Here is a 19,241-nt window from a genome sequence, read left to right on the forward strand (position 1 = left end):
AAGTTACTCTAGGGAAAAAAAGGTAATTTATTGACTTTGCAAGAGACAAATGTAACTTAATGTGGAAAGCAGTGGGGAGGTGGGGTCAACTCCAAGTGGGAGGCTTTGTAAATGTGATGACTAAATGGAGGAGAGACAAGACAAAGGATAAGGAAGGAAAGATCTGTGCCCAAGGCTCTCTGGCCAGGGGAAGATTGCAGAGGAGGCTGGTGGGCATGCTTTGAATATATGACTGGGTGTTTGCCCAATGGTCCCAAGAGTACACTTTGACCATTTCCACACCCTGAAGAATCCACCCAGTGACACATCCGGGGTCACAGCCCCAACTGCTGCCAACCAAGGGACCCACACAGAGCAACAGGAAGGTGAAACAGGAAAAAGCCCACAGACCAGCGGCCCCGAAGAGCGATGTGAGCTGAGGCTTTGCCCATGGGAGCTGCAGTGGAGGGGAGGTGTGGGGACACCCCCACCCATCTCTTCTTTCTTGCTGCTGTGAATTGGCCTGGTATTGCTGATCCAAACGAGAGAAACAAAGAGGAGTGATGTCACCAAGCAGAACTATGGCTGTCAGTATTTATCCCAAACTGTTTTTTTCCCTTAGTCCATTTTGTCATTTCCCTTATATACAAATCTTATTTCTAAGAGAGAGTAACAATCATTACTTTAACATTATTAGAGGACTTCCTTAAGGAACTTTAAGAAATAATACAAGAATGGTTACAATAGTGCTTCCCCAAAGAATTACTGTTAATATTTCAATTTTATCCAAAATATACTTTTATATCAACAAACAAATTTTATTCTTTAAAATATTCTGACATGTAGTAAGCAGTTAAATAATAAAATAAATAATACTGAAGTAGAGTATTTTGCAATGCTAAACCTAAGGCAACTGAATTTTAGGTCATGGTGTAAGGTCACACTGATAGCCAGTTAAGCCATCCTGACTATGCAAGTCAATTTTAAGCTTAAGTATAATATAGTTAATTATTTAGATCTCTGTTCATCTGTACTGGTTTATTTTCATAAACAACTAATGAATGAGAAACATCATTTTAATCAAAACTGAAAGATTTCAGTGACAAATGAACACAATCACTGGCTAGCTTACCTGAGATGTTTGGGATTAGTGGCGTGTTCACTGTTGGCCTCTCTGTCTTTCTTTGGCTTTTCCATCTTCCTGGGGGACCTCTGCTGTATCACCTCTCCTTTATCAAACATGAGGTGCAGGCGGTAGCTGACCACTTTGATGATTGTGAAGAGCACAGTCACAGAACTGCAGTAGAACAAGGCAGTTATCATGGTTGGTGGGAAAGCCTAAACGAGAGGAAAGAGAAAAACAATTGCATTCTTGTTTTAAACTGGAAACATTTTTGGACAATTTATCAAGCATCAATTGGGCAGGATTTCACATTTTATTAATTAAGTGACTTGTCCCAGGTAAAACGACCAAGGAGAAAGAGCTGCTATCTGTTTACGGAGTGTCTTTCTTATTTTTCAGGTTCTGTTCCAGTCACTGTGATGACTAACTTGTGATCTGCAGGCAGGAGCCTCACAGAGAAAAGCACATATTAGAGGAAACTCCCACCACTTGCCATCAGCCCCTGTGTGCAGTGGATCTGTCACTCTGTGCATCTGGCCAGAGAAAGACCTCATAAAACACAAGGGGCTGTGTGGAGCTCTTTGAGAGAAAGAGAGGAGGAGCAAAGTCTGAACCACTCCCCTCTTTCCCCTCTCCAACCTCCCAGTAGGTCGGCACCAGTAGGCTGGCACACCTCCAAGTGTCACAAAAGACCCTGGAGAAAGTCTGCTTAGTCCTGTCCAATCCCCTCAAAGAACAAAGAGAGTTCCTGGGACACATGGAAATGTCCCCTCCACAGTGCTCCCCAACTTCCAAGCTTTCCAGATCTCTCCCAGGACCATGGACCATCACAGGGCCTCCTACTCTTCCTAAACCAATTCTCATCCCTTGGGATGAACACAGATTGTGATCATCTGGACCGAGGCACTGGCCTCTGTGCCCACAGGTCTCCCAGGAGGATTTCTACAATCTGGTGACCCATGAATCTAAGCACAGCCAGGCCCATGGACACCAGTACCTGGCAAGCCCCTGCACACTCTGACGGTTTATCTTGGTGGTCAACATGATTGAATTAGACATGTCCAGGAAACTAGCAAAGCACATTGCTGATTTTGTTTGTGAGGATGATTTCAGAGATGACTGGCATGTGGGACACCAATCTGGGGGGGCAGGGGGCACCCTGAATGTGGGTGGCACCAACCAACAGCCTGGGGGCCAGGATGGAATGAAAAGAGAGGGAGAAAGTACCCTTTGCTTCATGAGTGCCATGAGGCAGCTTTTTTCCACCACACCCTTCTGTCACAATGTTCTGCCTCACCTCAGGGCCACAGTAAGGGAGCCAGCTGATCATGGACAGCAACCTTTGAAACCATGGGCCAAAACAATCCTTCCTTTCTCTAAGTTGTTTTTCTCAAACATTTTATCACAGCAATGGAAAGGTCACAATACATCTTGCCAAAGAGGTCCAATTTGAGGGTCAGTCCTTCAAATAGAAGGTCAAACAAAAAGAAGGATGAAAACAAAGCACACCTATCACCAACAAGGAACGATGAAGAGAAGAATCTTCACTATCATAGAGTTGCATTTGCTCCACAGAGAAAAAAATCTACAAGTAAATACAAATTAATAAATACATGAATGAATGATAAAACACAACTTGGCAGATGATAGGCAAAATTAGGCCCTATATGGAAGCAGGTAAATCCCATATTTATACTCACACCTCCTGCTTCAAAGCTGGGAAGAATGTGTGGAATACAAGGGAAAGTTGCAAGCACAGGACACTAATAGCCCTCAGCACTTTTTCTAAACTATTTCAAGTTTTAAAAGTTTAGGCTAGGGCTGAGGATTTAGCTCAGTGGTGCCGCCACATGCCTCGCAAGCGTAAGGTCCTGAGTTTGATCCCTGGTACCAAAAACAAGTTTAGGCTACAAGCTGGGCATAATGGTGCATGCCTGTAAACCTAGTACTCTGGGAAGCTGAGGCCGGAGAACTGCAAGTTTGAGCCTAGCCTGAAAAACTTAGTGACTTAGCAAGACCCCGTCTCAAAAATTAAAAAGGGTTGGAGATGTAGCTCAGTGTGAAGGCACTGAGTCCAATTCCCAATTCTGGAAAAAAAAAAAAACCAGGTTAAAACTAGAGAGTTAAATAAACAGATAATATAAAAGGAGAAAACACTCCAGGTGGCCATGAGAGTAGGCTACAGCAGCATAATATACAAATTATATTCAAATAGTTTGAAAATTTGTCCCAATTGTCCCATAATTTGAGCTTGGTAGTCCTGAAAGTGCACAAAGAGAACTTCCTGGGGCTCCCTCCCCACCTCTGCATTCCCAGCCTCTCCTGCAGTTGGCTGTGTCTTTGTGTGGCCCTCAGGCCAGGGATAGTGGGCAGAAATGTGGAGTCTGAACAGTTGAGACCTTCACACCTCCAACCCATCCTCTCTGCTTATCCGGGTGACCTCAGGGACCATGGCTCTCCAAATGATGCTTCTACAAGACCATGAAGATGCCTTCAGCCTGGGGATAGGGAAGGCCATGGAGTAAGGCCCTAAAGGATTAGGATGGACTCAAAACAGGAAACAACCTTATTCATTGAACCCCTGAAGTTTGAGTTCTACTTTCTATGGAAGCTTAGCTTGATGGACCCTGGGGCTCTGCTTCCACGAGGAGGAGTCCATTCATATCAAAACAGATATAAACTGGAAAGCTCTCAGACCCTAGGAGAGAAGCTAGGGAGGGAGGGAGAGAGATAAAGGATATGTAGGGCTCACTGGAAAGATTATTTGGAAAAAAATCTGGCTTATCACAATAAGGAGGGAGAGTCCCAGTGCCTGGGGGGAGGCTCCCCCGCCGCCATTCCACACTCCTAGGGCAGAGAAGGTGAGCCAGTCCCAGCACCCGGGAGGAGGCTCCCCCACTGCCATTCCATGCTCCTAGGGCAGAGAAGGTGAGCAGTCCCAGCACCCAGGACACACCCCCCCGCCATTCCACTCTCTTAGGGCAGAGAAGGTGAGCCAGTCCCAGAGCCTGAGAGGAGGCTCCCCTGCCAAAATTCCACGCTCCTAGGGCAGAGAAGGTGAGCCGCGCAGGCGCCAGAAGCACCCCACCCCCCGGTGGAAATGAGAAGACATGTAAGCAAGCCTCAAAAACAGACTTCCGGATCACCTACAGCAACTCCAAAGGGAAACAAGATGGAACAATCTGATACTCAACTACCTGGACTCTCTGAACTGGCAACTAAAGAGGATCTGGGAAAAATGAAATCAGAAATAATTTCTCAGATAACAGCAAAGATTTTGCTCATAGTGAAAGACATGATTAATAAATCTAGAGAGGACACCGATAAAAAAACAGAGGATCTGAGGAACATGATGGAATCCCAACATAGGAAACAAATGGAATCCATAAAACAGATGCAAACAGATTTCCAGGAGATTAAGAACTCCATCAAAAGTCTACACAGCAGAATGAACCAATGTGAGGACAGAATTTCAGATATAGAAGATAAGATTGCAATTAGTGACCAGGAAAAGAAACATTTCTTTAAAATTGTAAGGGAATATGAGAAATCAATCCAGCAGCTGCTAGACAATGCAATGAAGAACATAAGACTGATTGGAGTCAATGAAGAAAGAGGAGAGAGTGCAGATGACATAAAAAAACTGTTCACACAAGTGATGGCAGAAAACTTCCCAAGCAAGGGAAAAGAACTTGACACACAGATAAGTGAGGCATATAGGACTCCAGCTAGCCTTGATCAAAAAAAATCTACACATAGGCATATAATAGTTAGGATTCCAGAAACCCAACAGAAGAACAAAATTCTACAAGCAGTGAGAGAAAAGAAACAAATCACATACAAAGGAAAGCCCATCAGAATCACAGCAGACTTCTCAATGCAAACCCTCAAGGCAAGAAGATCTTGGAGTGATGTATTTCAAGCCCTAAAGGAAAACAGCCTCCAACATAGATTGATGTGCCCTGCAAAACTATCTTTCAAAATTGATGGAGAAATAAGATACTTTCATGAAAAACAGCACCTTAGGAACTTCATGAATACCAAACCGGCACTCCAAAAAATTGTAGACAATATTCTAGGAAAAGACAATGAGGATCACAACCCCAGGAAACCCAGCAGAATGAATCCACTGGGCATAACAAATTAAATGCAACGGGGGAGAATCCAACAAAAAGAAAAAGTCATGACGAGGTTTTTAAAACTTTTAACTTCATCTCCCTAATGAGTGTATAATTCAATCTTGTTATTGTACTGATTAGTATTTTTCTGATTCTAGTGTTGCACACCTTTCCTTGTGCTGTACTGGCTATTTATCATCTCCTGTGTCTACTTTTTAATTGGGTTGTCTATTAATGAGCTGTAAGAGTTCTTTATATATTCTGGTCATGGGTTATATGCATTGTAAATATGTCTGTTTAAAGACTACTTTTCATTTTAATGATGTCATTTAAAGTTCTTTTTTTTTTTTTTTTTTTTTTTGGTTTTTTGAGGTAGGGTTTCCCTTTGTAGTTCAGGCTGGCCCTGCACTCCCTATATAGCCCAGGCTGGCCTCGAACTCACAGTGATCCTCCTGCCTCAGCCTCCCAAGTGCTGGGATTACAGGAGTGCGCCACCACACCTGGCTTAAAGGTCTAAATTTTGATGGAATCTCATTTATCAATTTTTTTTTCTTTTATACATCATGTTTTTTTGTATCCTAGGCAGTTCTTGCCTACCCTAAATTCATAAACATTTTCCCTTATAATTTCTTCTTAAAGTTTTATACTTTTAGGCTTTCATATTTAGGTTCATAGATCCTTTCAAGTTATTTTTATGTATGGAAATAAACGGTTGAGGTTAATTTTTTATATATGGATACCAGGTGTTCTAGTGCCATTTGCTGACAACACTATCTCTTCCTCGTCTCTTGAATTGAGTTTATATTCTATAAAACATTAATGTTAAATAATTTTTCAAAACTCAGTGGACCACATATGTGTGGTTCTATTTCTAGATTCTCTGTTTTATTCCAATGATCTATATGTCTTTCCTTACACCAACACTGTCTTGATTACTGTAGCTTTAGAAGAAGTCTTAAAATTAGGTACTAAATGTCTTCCAACACTGTTTTTTTTTTCTTTTTCTTTTTACTTTTCTAGGTCCTCTGTACTACTACATAACTTTTAAATTTCAATATCCAATTCTTCATTTATAGCAAGTATACATAGACCTGAATTTTTTGTATATACCTTATGTTTTCTAATCCTGCTAAATTCAAATAAAAGTTCTAGGGGCTCCCAGAGATTTCTTAGTATTTTCTCCATAGATGATCATTTCATCTACATATAAAGATTTTGTTTCTACCTTGCCAATCCTATCCTAATTGTGTCATTTTATTGGCAGACTATTTTGGTTTGGGCCTATGTTTCAAAGTTTAATGGACAGATGAAGAGTAAGCATATCTGCCCTTGTTCCCCACCTTAAGGAGAAAGCATTGTATCTTCTCCATTCATATAAGGCGTTTTCACTGGAAGTATGGAGTGCATGTCTTTAATCTGTTGAGAAGGCTCTGTTCTACTTCTAGTCTCCTGATAGCTTGAACCATGAACAGCTGTGGAATTTAGTCCAATACTTTTTCTCCAACTAGTGACAGGATCATATAGCTTTTTCCTTTCCTCTGTTAAAATGATGACTTTTGGGGGCGGATCTTCCAGTGCTGAACCAACACTGCCATCCCTATAACAAAACCACTTTCTACATACTGCCAGGTCTGACTTCTAATAGTTTGTTTTGTTAAACAAATTTCTATCTATGTTCATACTTTTTTCTTCTATTATCTTTATCCAGTTATAGGATTAACACAATGTTGATTTCCTAAAATGAGGGGAGAAGTGTTCCTTTTTTTTCTGCTTTAAATGTTTGATGTAATTTATGAGTTAAAATGTATATGAGCCTGTTGTTGTCATATAGGTAGGTTTTCAAGCTAGGAATATACTTTCTTTAATAGGTGCTATTCAAATTTTATATTTCCTCCAGAGTTAGTTTCATTAATTTGTCTTCCAAGGTACTTCTTAGAAGTTGTCAAATTTATTTCAAAACAGATTTTTGAAATATGCTTTCTATATCCTTTTAAATTCTGTAAAATCTGTGGTAATGTCTCCTAAGTCTTGATATTTTAATTTTAAAAATGAATAATTGATATTGGGTAATAGGAAGTAAAGGTCTAAAGGAGTAGGGGAAGTGGAAGAGGTAGGGGAAAGCAAAGAAGGGAAAAGAAAAAATATGAGAAAAGGAAAAAAAATGGAAACAAAATCTTTGCAAATAGGGAAGGGTGGAGGGGGTGAAGGGAGGGCAAGGGAAGTGGAAAAACAATAAGAACCAAGAGACTCATGTAATGGTACAAGATCCCAATGATGAATGTAACTGTATTTTATACCTAAAATGTACCAATAAACTTAATGAGGGGAAAAAAATGAAAAAAAACAATAAGGAGGGAGACTATGTTTTGATTTATCCTCATAACTATGTACTACAGCATAAGACCCATAAGGCTGAAATTAAGAGAAAGCAAGAGGTCAGAACTGGAAGTTAGCATGAGCGTTTGTGTCTAGTTTGCAGAAAACACTCCCTTTCTCCTCCTTGATGAAGGGACACTTGGCACTTTGTTATATCTGCAGGAAGCCCATACACCTCACCAGACCACAATGAGAGCAGAGATTTACTGAAAATTTCCCAGAGAGTCAAGGATTACAGCACGCAGGTATGGCCCATTCCTCCACCGGACTCCCTGATCTCCTAATTCCTTTAAGCAGCTCTCCTTTCTGCAGGCCCTCCTAACAGAACAGAGCATCTTCCTGAATGTTCCTTTTTACACCACATTATTAACCCCTGCCCTGCCTCTTCCAATCCATTTGGCCAGCATCTGCAAGTTTGCCCCAAATCTTTTTAATATGTCCTAGTATTCTTTAAAAACTTCTTTACTTACATATTTCTCTTGTACATTTTCTGGCACAGATCTAGAATTCATTTTTCTAGAGTCCTAGCTCATTCTGAAAGGAAATGGCATTTAAAGACCATAGCCTGAGCTCTAGGCCTGTCCATTCTCATTGGATTATTGGTGCTTCTAGTTTTTCAATAGACAGTTAAAAAAATACACATTTTTAGAAAAATAAATCTCAATTTCAGAGTAATATTTCTAATTTTAAAGATTATAAAGTTCTATATAATTTCTTTGATTTATATTTGGATTCATTTTCTCCTTACTAAATTCTGATTACCAAAGATATTAACATAATTAGTGATTTAATCTTTTCATATACACAGATCAAAACATCATACTGTACTTTGTAAATATACACAATTATTATGTGCTAATTAAAACATTCAAAAATAAAATAATCACCAAAAATAAGGTTTTCTTTAAATACACAGGACTTCTTACCTTCTTTATCATTCAATGTTTACATAAAAATTATGTTTGTCTCTGTTTTGCATGAATCTCTTGGTTTATGTCTTGTCCTGAGTAACTACTTTGAAGCTAACGACCCATAGTATAACAACTATTGTTATTCTCTTAATGTTTGGTTATGAAAATTTGTTTTAATTTTTCATGAAATAAGAAAAGAAGCAGATTCAAAAAACAACTATTTGAAGTTTGCATTTGTATTTTTAAAAGCACTGTGACATGCAAACAATATTTTTGTCTGTGAAGTGCAAATTTTAATTTATAAAAACTATTTTACTGAATATGAAAATATCTTCAAAATGGAAACATTTTATTGTTTTTAATTTTTGTTACAAGGCTAAAGGACCAGGAAAATAATGGTTATTATTAGTATTAAATGATTATTAGCAAAACTTTAACAAATAATTTCAAACTACTCATGAAGTCATTGACACCGAGATTGCCAGATGTAGTTAAATGTCCTCATGGTTGTTTTTCATTGAAGTTGTATCTGTAGGCCCATAAACTCGGTCCTTCAAGTTGTGCGAGGCAAGACTTTGTTCTGCTATGCTACCACACTATAGAGCAAGGCTAATTTCTCTGCTGCTTTCCCTTGTTCTTTTCCTCTCTCTCTGTAGGTAACTATTTTTAATTTACCCTTTTGCTTTTTCAACATATAAGCAAGTACATGTACACTTCATTTTTCCCTTCCTTTGTGTCAGTACACATCTCCTGTTTTATTTATCTTAACAGTGTTACCTGGAGAGCCCTCTGAAATGTCTATTTTCTCATTCTTTTTTCACAACTGCATAGTAATCCACTATGAGAATGTTCCATAATCCATCCAACCATCAACACACATCTGTTTCTAGTCTTCTGTGAAGATAAACAATGCTTCAATGACTTGTCTTGTCCATAAATCCTTTTCAATTTTTGAAAATGGCTAGTTCTTTATACCATATTAGGTATTGTCTTTTGAATCTTTTTTGTCTAGACATGCAAAATCCTTCTAATATAGACTTCTTTGGTTGTAAAATAATTTTTCATGTTTATTGACTGTATTCTTTGATAACTGTCTATGTCACTTTTTAATAATTACAGATGCTACCCAACATGCTAAATTGAGAAAAAAAGTACAATAATATTTTTGTAAATATTTGTTCAGCAATGTTTTTGACTGGCTATTTACTGCATATTAAGTTGGTCTTGAGAGTGTGATGAAGGGCAGGATAGACCTCGTGGAACACAGGTGGTGTGTATTTACAATTCTAATCCTAAATTTTCTCAATTTAGCAATTGTGTAGCCTCTGGAAGTTACTTAGCCTTTATACATTTCTATCTTCTGTGAAATGGGAATATAGTTCTTGACAAGATTTTTATGAAAATTAAACAAATAACAAGTCTAAAATAATTAGCGCACTTCCTGGTACACAACTGGCACCAAAACATTTGTGTCTCTCATTACATGGTCATCATTATCATTGCCTCCTACCCCGAATTCATAAATATCATGAAATAATGCAGATAGCGAGTCCAACAGAGCGTGTTTTTCTTGCCTGCGCAGTCAGGAATAATGACAGATAGTAAGAAAAACGAATTATGAAAAAGCCAGATGACTGTTCTCTGAGTAAAAAAATTGTTTCAGGGATTGCTCAGGTATGTTGGATATATTCGGCCATTTTTTTTCTTCCCTGACTATTAAGTATCTAGCTATAGTCTTGGAAGCACAAGTAGGTTAAAAAAAGAGAAGGGTGACCAATGAGATATAAATATTAGTTTTCTGGCTTTTCTTGCAAGATGGTAAAGATTTGGGGAAGGAACTGAAACATACACATAAACCGATATAAATATGTAGGTCAAAAAATAAGAAGCAAAACTAGAAAATTCTTAATATCGGTCATAATCCAAAAGTTCTATATTTCTTTTCTATACTTAAGATTGATTAATAACAATAAATGAGGTAAAAAACCATTTTTGTTTTAATCAATATGCCTATAATTTTTTCAAGTCCAAGTTTCACTTGTAGGGAGAAAAATGTGCAATTATCACATAAGTACCACAAAGAAGTTCATCATTGCTACATGAAAATAAAACAAAGGTCACCAGCAAACACTGGCAATCTGAGCAGGCAGGCAAGCTGACACATGGGTGCTGTCTTCTGAAGCTCTTTTAAGGTTCTGGATTCGAGCCACATCCTTGTGGTGAGCCTTCCGACTCAGCCTGACCACAGACTTCCGGACACCACCGACTGTACAGTACAGAGTACTGTACAATAATGGGCAAAGCAGTGTGATGACCTGCTGTGCATGAAGCACCAGGCCAGGGACCTCTGGGGATTCAAATCCAGCTCCAGCCCCTGGATCCTCCAGCTTTGGGGAGGGGAAGCCCCACTGATGGTGCCATTCCTGTGCTCCCAGCATTATCTTACCCGTCTTCATTCCTTCTCTTCCCATTAATCCCACACTGTCTGGCCTCTGCTTCCCAACATTCACAGACAGTATTCTCGACATCTCTAAAGACAAACACTAGGACAATTTCCACTGTTCCCAGCAATGCCCAACACAGTTGCTCACGATGAGGTGCTCTCCTCCTCCTGGTTCTGGACATAGGCTCTTGTGGACACCCCTTTCTTCACCCGGCCTCTGAGCATGGAGCTCCTCAGCACACTGTGGGGCCCTTTTCTCTATCCACTGTCACCTAGCAGATCTCACTGGGTCCCTTGGCAGTAAATCTCATCTTTATACTGACGATTTTCAAATTCACATCTCTAGCTTGGCTCTTCCTTTAAGCTGTAAACACCTATATCCAATTATCTAAGCTCCTCCACTTTGATATCTAAAAGAAAACTCCAAAGGACTGTGTGAAAAAAGCAGGTGTTTGGTTTCCCAAACTCCAACATCCTCTCCCAAACCAGTTACCTAGCCATCTGGAGACCCAGGATTCCTCCCTGGCCTTCACTTCTCCACCAAAAGTGAACTGATCACTAAGTTCCATCAAAACCTATCCACATGTCCCCATCTTTGCTACCACCCTCGCATCTCAGCTGGGAGACTAAAACAGCCTGTGAGTCACCCACTTCTATTTTTGCTTGCTCTGATCTACTTTCCAACCTGCAGTCAGAGAAACTCTTTGATAAAGCAAGTCATCATACTTTATCACATGTTTTTGAAACATGTTAGTGTTTTACACCTTCAACAATTATTAAATCAACAAAGATGGGAGAATAAAACTAAAACTATATACTCAGTGATGAACCTAAAAGTTTAAATCAGATTAAGAGAATAACCACGAAGAAGAACCAGAAATACAGTAAGAAAAAGAAAGGATTCATCCAAGTAATGCTATGACACAATACTCTGGCAGTATACCACTGGTGGGGTTAATTCTAAAAGTAATGATAATTCTTCTAAACAATCTTGAACTTTATTTTAAAATAATAATAATAATTATTTCTAAACAATCTTGAATTTTACTTAAAGATGTGTCTATGCTAGCGTTATGGGAGTAATGATTCCTGTATGTCTTTAGGGACTGAGCAGATGACATTGCTGTGAGCCAGAGTTCACACCATGGAATAAATGAGATAGAAGGCGGAATGTGAAAGGGAGATCCCTTTTATTTGAACTGGATTCAAAGTCTCAGAATAAACTCTCAATTGATTGGTTACTCAATCAATAGATCGATCAGTGCCCCAGCTCCGTTTACTGAGCAGGTCTGGAGGCAAAGACCACCTCTACTGCTGCCCTAGATTTTGGCTTCCAAATGTTAGCCCATCCAAGGCACCAGGGCTTCCTACAGAAGTGGCTGGTTCTCCTAAGTGTCCTTGGAGCACTCTCCTAAGAGGAACTCTGCCTGGAACACACTAAGACCACAAGATAAAGGACGGGGACACCCAAACTATAAAATCACAGAAGGGCCCAGATTCTCCAATGGAGGTAGAAGTGAGCTGTCATATATTCAATGAAAAAGGAGCCTGGAGAGCAGATCCACACCATCCATGAGAGAAACCCAGAGGAATGCTGGGGAAGACAGTGTCAAAGTGAGAATGACAGTGACTGTCCTTGCCCACTCCCTCCTCACCTGGAGAACCAATTCCAGACCTCTGTCAGCTGCTCTTCCACCTCCTTGAGCCAAAAGTGATCTGGAAATGTGGCCAGCACGGACCACATGAGGCATCAGAAATAACCAGCCATAGAACTTGAGTAAATGTTAGACTCAGGCTGCCCCGACAACATGACAGCCATTTTATAAATCTACTGAAATACTGGAAATGAATTTTTAATGCAGGATGAGACAAGAGAACAGGCCAACATCATCTTTCTGGCACTACTTCTCTAAGCCATTCTCTAAAGTATAACCAGAAGTTTTGCAAAACATAAATTAGCCTGTGTCCTACCACTGCTGACAGCCCTTCAACACCTCCTCCAGGCTGTAGGACAAGCAAACGTGGGTTGGCTAATGGTTCCCTGTAACCTTTTCATTTCAATCCTCACTGCCCCCTCTGTGTCCCAACAACCACAATGAAACTGGATTCTTTAAATAAGCCAGAGTCTCAACTGAGAGCTAAATATAGGTCATTCTCCTTGCTGGAGATGCTATACCTTCTCTACCATCTGCTGGGCTAACTCCTGGCCATTCACTGGGCCTCTAGTGAGCAGCTCTGCCTCCTGCAAAGCCTTCCGCCAGTGCCAGAGCCAAGATGGGGCTTCTTACCTCACCAGAGGGACCTGAACTGCCTCTCAACAACAGCAATCATCACTCTGTTGCTCAGGGCAGTGTCTGCATCTGCTAACTTCCCGGGGAAGGTATGTACCAGTCTATCTTGTAAGGCACATGGTGTCTGAACCCTCTCCTCCATGAAGTCAGATGTAGCCATGTGGCTTGTAAATATAAAAATCCTTTATAAATACTAAGAAGAAGCTAGTTCCCACATTACCCATCAGATAGTCTAGGGAAATTTTAGGGCTTAGAAATGTTTCCTTTGATAATAATTAATAAAATTTCCTATTTAAATACTCAAGATCTCCATTAAATTAAAAGATAGATTTCCCCCAAAGTGTAATTGTCTTGATTAAATATGTTTAAACTAAAATTGTGCTTAAACTGGAAAGGTTCGGGACACATTAAATAACAAAAATTTGAATGAGGTCCTGCTATTAGTGAGCACCCAGGTGTCTTTCTGGAAGAATTACTGTAAGTAAAACAAACTGAAAAAGACAATTACAGGCCACCCTGAAGTGCAGAGAAATGTATTTGAGCCTCAAGAGGTGAAAACAGACCTTGTGCTGAGGGAGGGCCTTTCTTTTCTAAAAGCACTTTCAGAGATCAGAGAACAGGGTAAGGAAAGGATAATCCAAGATTTAAAAAAAATAAGATAGGCTACATATTAAAAGGTAACAACAATAAATGCACCTATATACGATTTTTGGCTCACTGATATAAAGATATAAAAATTATTTTTAAGTAATGATATAATAGGAGCTTAACTAAAAGTAACTTCCTATTTACAAAAATAAGATAGAAATCAAGGTACTGAATAAAGTATGATTAGGTAGAAGTTAAGGGCTCCGCTCTTATGTATACAACAAACATTGCATGAAATTTTGTAAAAGTGAGGCCATATTCATAGAGCAATCATCTGTAGAAACATACATTAATTGTTAATGTGGCTGTTGGTGAGCAGCAGGATTATAGGTGGGGTAGATATTGCTTTTGTTATCAAGAAAGAGAGAGAGAGAGAATGCGAATGAATATATAACACTAGCTAGAATAGAAAGAGATGGACCAGTTCATTATATACAAGAAACTGCAAAGTATTCTGCCAGGTAGAGCATGGAAAACCAACATGAATAAACCAACTGCAAAGTATTCTGCCAGGTAGAGCATGGAAAACCAACATGAATAAACAAAATCAAAATCCATGCCTCAAAAAGCTCATGATCTAAGGGTAGATACAAAATACACATATGTTCTAACAAGTAAGCACAAGATGGAATTCAAAGTGCCATAACACTAATCATAAATAAAGAATGTTATAAGGGCAAGAGAGAACAGAAACTGAGCTAGCTGTCTGGATTCAAGGAAGCTGAGACAGAGATGCTCTCTCACCAGGTTTGAAGGATAGAGAGTTTGGAAAGCAAGAAAGGAAAACAAAAGACTATGTGAATTAAGCACCTACTATGTGCCAGGTACCGAGGTGTAATTTCATCATCTCACCCGGTCCTCACATGTATGCTATAAGGAATGGATTATCATCCCTGCTTTGCCAACCAGGATGCTGGAACTTGGGGAAGCTGGCTTCTGTTCATAGAGTCAAGCAGCAGCAGAAGCAGGATGTGAATCGAGAAATGTGAACCTCATGAATCTGCCAAACTCCCCTTCTAGGCAAAGAAAGAGCACTGATGCCATGGGCTAAGAAAAAAAATGATGCACAAAATCAGAGAAGAAGGAAACTGGGATTTATTGAAGGCCCTCCATGAAGTTTCTATAATAAATACGTTTCATGTATAATTTTAATTTTCCCTTGAAGTGATCATTATCATATTTGTACAACAATAAGAAAAATAAGGTTTAGATAGGTCCAGCATGAGGCTAAATATTAGCTAATAAATAGAAGAGAAGTTTAAGGCCAGGACTGAGTCTTGTCAGACATGTGACTTTACACGCACTGTTTCACTTTATTCCCCCAGACAATTCCCTAAACCAGTTATTACTGTTTTTCCAATTTTACAGATATGAAAATGAAATATCAAAGTCAGTAACTTCCTCCACGTTCACAGAGCTGGGAAGTGGTGGAGCCGAGGTATAACCCAGATCTGACTTTGGACACATAGCTCTGACCGTTGGACACACTGCCAGAAAAACAGCACAGGGGCACCCAGCCATGGACAATCAAGGATGTCAAACTCAGGATCTGTCGGCTATGCCAACTGCTTGAAGACTTTTTCTGTGGAGAACATGATCAACTAATGTTTTAGGAACAAAGTCCTTCAAGAGACATATCAAAATTTGTTCTTGGTGCATAAAGTTTAATGCATCTTTTCAAATATGGTCCACCATTGTTTCAATTAGCTATAATTAATTTACCCAAGGTCAGGTATGTAATTATTCAGCAAGAATTCAGCCATCATGACCCTACCACATGTGCAGCCCAAGAAGATGCTGTAATACTCTGCTTAGCATAAAAATACATCAGATTTATCCATTACCATATCATTACCAACTTCTATCCCCAGTGGAGTGGAGCCTGTAAGCTGAGTACCTGATCGTTGAACCTGCTTTCTCCAAGCTAAAACAGGAAGGGAAGAGAGAGAAAGACTCATTACTGGTATAGGTTTGCTCTTGCTATTTAGTTTGGCCCTTTGGTTATCAAGTGCAATATTTTATACCAAGCATGGTCCTCAAACTAAGCAGCCAGGAGGCCTAGCTTGGGCACCCACAGGACAGTTCAACATTCTCCAGCCAAGGGCACAGTCTGACTCATCCTGACTTAGGAGATAAATTCTCAATGAGTCAGGAGCCCCTGAAGTCCTTCCTACTTCTTTCCCTTCCCTTGAGCCCCGGGTCCCCCGCACATCCTCTGTCCCCAGTTCCCGAAACCCTTCCAGCCTCTCACACACCGTGGCAAGCCCACCGCGGTCTGTTCTCCTTCCTTCCCCTTCCTCTTCTCTCCTCTTTCTCCTCCTTCACCCCTGAGCCCGAGACTCACCAGGTGCAGCGCCAAGGGCAGCAGAAGCAGGAACAGCCACAGGTAGAGGTGGCAGCTGTTGGTGAACTTGCTCTGCTCAGGGTCGTGGTACCAGCCGCCGGTAAGCGCGGCCCACACGCCCTGGCGGAGCAGCTGCAGCACCTGGGACACCATGCCGGCGGCGTCCCGTGTAGCCCCACGTGCCCCAGGTTCTACCGCGCGCGCGCTCGGGCCGCGCCCTCGGCGCCCCCGCCTCCTCCTTCCCCGCCGCTGCCGCCCCAGAGGCTTCTCGGCCCGGACCCGCAGAGCGCGGCGCCAGGGGCCGCTGCTGCCGCCGGGCAGGTGGGCGCCATGTCCGAGGGAGGAAGGATTCTCCCGTCGTGCTCCGCGCCACTGCTCGGAGGATGATCCCGAGGCTCCGCCCCGCGCCTGCCTTCCTTCCCTGGGGCTGTAAGGGACCTCAGAGACCCTAGGCCTCCCCACTTTGGCCTCTGCAGCTCTCCCTCCCTTTCTCCCCGACTCTTCTTAAGGATGTTCTCGTATGGAAGAGACAGACCAAGACACATTCCTTGGCCTGGTACTATTTTGCCTCCTGCACCAATAAATTTACTCAAACTCAAGATCCTACCACAGAGCACTTAGAATAATTTCTCCTGACCACCGCCAGTGGCACTGTGTCTCCTGGACTCCAACCGCTCTGCTAGTCCCAGCTCTACCTCCTCCATTCACACTGAGCTGTTTTTCCCCCTCCACCCTGACTTTTTCTGACTAATTTCAGAAGTTTTAGTTAGTGTTCTTGCCCTTTCTGTATATCTTCTAGACCATCCCAGGCAGCAGTTGGCTATTTAACTCAATCATTAGTCTAAGTCTTTTCCCGCTATTTAAATGGAAGACCCACTAGGAGGAATCACTGAACTAATAAGGTTTCAGCTATTATATATTTCATGATTTACAGTAGATGCCCGTCAGGTTCTCTGCTGAGGGTAGGTTTTGGAAAGGCAGGAGTCGAAAGGGAACATGACTTCCTTAGGAATGAGCAGAGGAAGGCCAGTGTGTTTGAGGCGTTGAGAAAAAGATCAGAAGGCGTTATGGTCATCAAACATGCCTGCCCTGGGTCATGCCTGCCTCATCTTCCCAAACACATCACTCTTTTGACATGTGTCCCTGTAGATGGCATGGCCTCTTGGTTCTGGTCTGCAGCAGTATCGCTGGTTGCTGCCCTGTCCAGTCCTGGGGAAGGCATGCCCTGCCCGTTTCTGTGCTGAAGTGAGGGGAGGAGCCTGTGCTGGGGAGAGGCCCAGAGAGTGGAGAAACACTGGGTCACAGCGACAGTGTGTCTGTCCGCGGCCTGAACCATTCTAAACCCTGTTCTGTGGTCTTATCTAAGAATGACTTTGGAAGTCATGTAAGGCCACAGCTTTCTTCTCCCAGAGGTACAGGTGTTTGGGTGTCTCCTCAATGTGTAACATGAGTCAGCCTATCTTCCATACTGAAGACCTGCTTCTCAGGGTCACTTCTTTGGGTGTGGGTGCATGCAGAGCAGCCATGTGACAGGCCAGTTCTGCCTGAGTCATCAAATATTTACTGAACACTCTCTGTGTGCCAGGCATTTTGCCAAAGGTTGAAAAAGTAAACATAAACATGATCCCTACCATGAAGAAGTTCACAAACCATAATGAGGTGCAATAAAATATGCTGCATGCTCCATCAGGAGTGGGTGTATCGATCCACATACATGACAGTGCTGGAACACTGAGTAGGAGACATGGGAGAAAGCGAGAGGTCAGGGACCCCAGGGAAGATTCACTCTCCAGACACATTTCTTAAATGTGAGTGGCTGTCTAGGCAGATATAAGTATGGAAAGGGGAAGGTGGCAAGTTGGAGAAAATATCACCATAGCCTAACATCCTTAGAAGGAAGGAAAGGGGCTGGGGCAGTAGGCAACTTAATGAGATAAGCAGAAGTCAGCTTCCAGTGCATACAGAGTTCTTCAGATTATGTCCTAGGCAATGGGCAGGCACTGGGAGGCCTTACACCAGGACACATGTTAGTGACACAGAGGGAAATGCTGAGCACCCGACCCAGCAGAAAGGGACATGGTGTTGAGGACCAGATGAAACTTAAGGCTTAGGGACCAATTCAATGTAGTGGTAAAGGAATGAGGTACCTAATGGATTTCAGTTCTTGGTTGGGATGATTGTTCTCTAAAATCAATTGAGTTAAGGAGGTTTAGCAAAAAAAAAAAAGACTACATTGAATTTGAGTTTCCTGGGAGCTTTCAGGAGTAGTGAGAAGTGTAAGTTTTTGGAGCCCAGGAGAGGTGTCTGATGCAGATGCATGCACTTGGGAGAGATCACAAGCTAGGCTATAAAAGGAAATGACCATGCCCTGTAGAGTTAGGAGCTAAGAGGAAATCTACTTACCACAGATTATAGGCACTAAAAGCACAGGCAGGAGAAAAAGGAAGAAAGAGAAGACAAAGAAAACAGGAGTATGATATTACCAAATATACAGAGAAGCATGTCAAGGGAGGAGTAGCTCCTAGTGTCATATGCCAAAGAAGAGACCCAAAGCAAAGACTAAAAGTGGTCAGGAGGACTCAGCTGTTGGGAGTGAACCAAGGTGGCAAAGCCATAGCAGCTTCAAGGGTGGGAGATGGTGACATGCAGATACCTGACTACACTGCATTTAAAAAAATGTGCAGCAGTGAAGGAGGCCACCCAAGTAAGCCTCTCCTGAGAGGATCCTAGTTTGGGCTGGGCAGGAGCTAAGTGTGGGCACTGTATATTTTGACAACTGGCTTTATTTTGACAATTAACTTTTTAATATGAAGACACTTAAGCATACTTCTTGTCCTCCCCTCTGCTTTCATACTTGCCATCCATTGTCCTGGATGTAATTAAAAAGCACACTTTGATGACTGTGAAGTGTGTACATATATTTAAACAGTACTCTGTATACAAATACAAGAAATCTGTTAAAGGGAAACTCCTTTTGTGTAGAATGATACTTTCTCAAGTGTGCTTGG

At 41.4% G+C, this 19,241-nt stretch overlaps 1 protein-coding gene across 2 annotated transcripts in view; it reads right to left on the minus strand.

The window, feature by feature from the left end:
* Positions 1-16,571, minus strand: part of Pcnx2 (pecanex 2) — a 226,460-nt gene extending 209,889 nt beyond the window's left edge. Inside the window, exons 1-3 of one of the 2 annotated variants that reach the window (XM_087181900.1) lie at positions 16,234-16,571; positions 1,112-1,317; positions 391-511 (exon numbers count right to left, since the gene is read on the minus strand). In XM_087181900.1, the coding sequence (XP_087038026.1) occupies positions 391-511; positions 1,112-1,317; positions 16,234-16,386 (480 nt within the window). In that variant the 5' untranslated portion in view covers positions 16,387-16,571. Of the gene's footprint in view, positions 1-390; positions 512-1,111; positions 1,318-2,399; positions 2,685-16,233 lie in introns of those variants that run through there. The other variant, XM_087181901.1, reaches the window with a different exon arrangement.
* Between the last annotated feature and the right edge of the window lie 2,670 nt (positions 16,572-19,241).

This window comes from Heterocephalus glaber, unplaced genomic scaffold (genome assembly GCF_053883595.1).
Source record: "Heterocephalus glaber isolate CG9 unplaced genomic scaffold, H.glaber_assembly_v1.0 deba00001472, whole genome shotgun sequence".
Lineage (NCBI taxonomy): Eukaryota > Metazoa > Chordata > Mammalia > Rodentia > Bathyergidae > Heterocephalus > Heterocephalus glaber.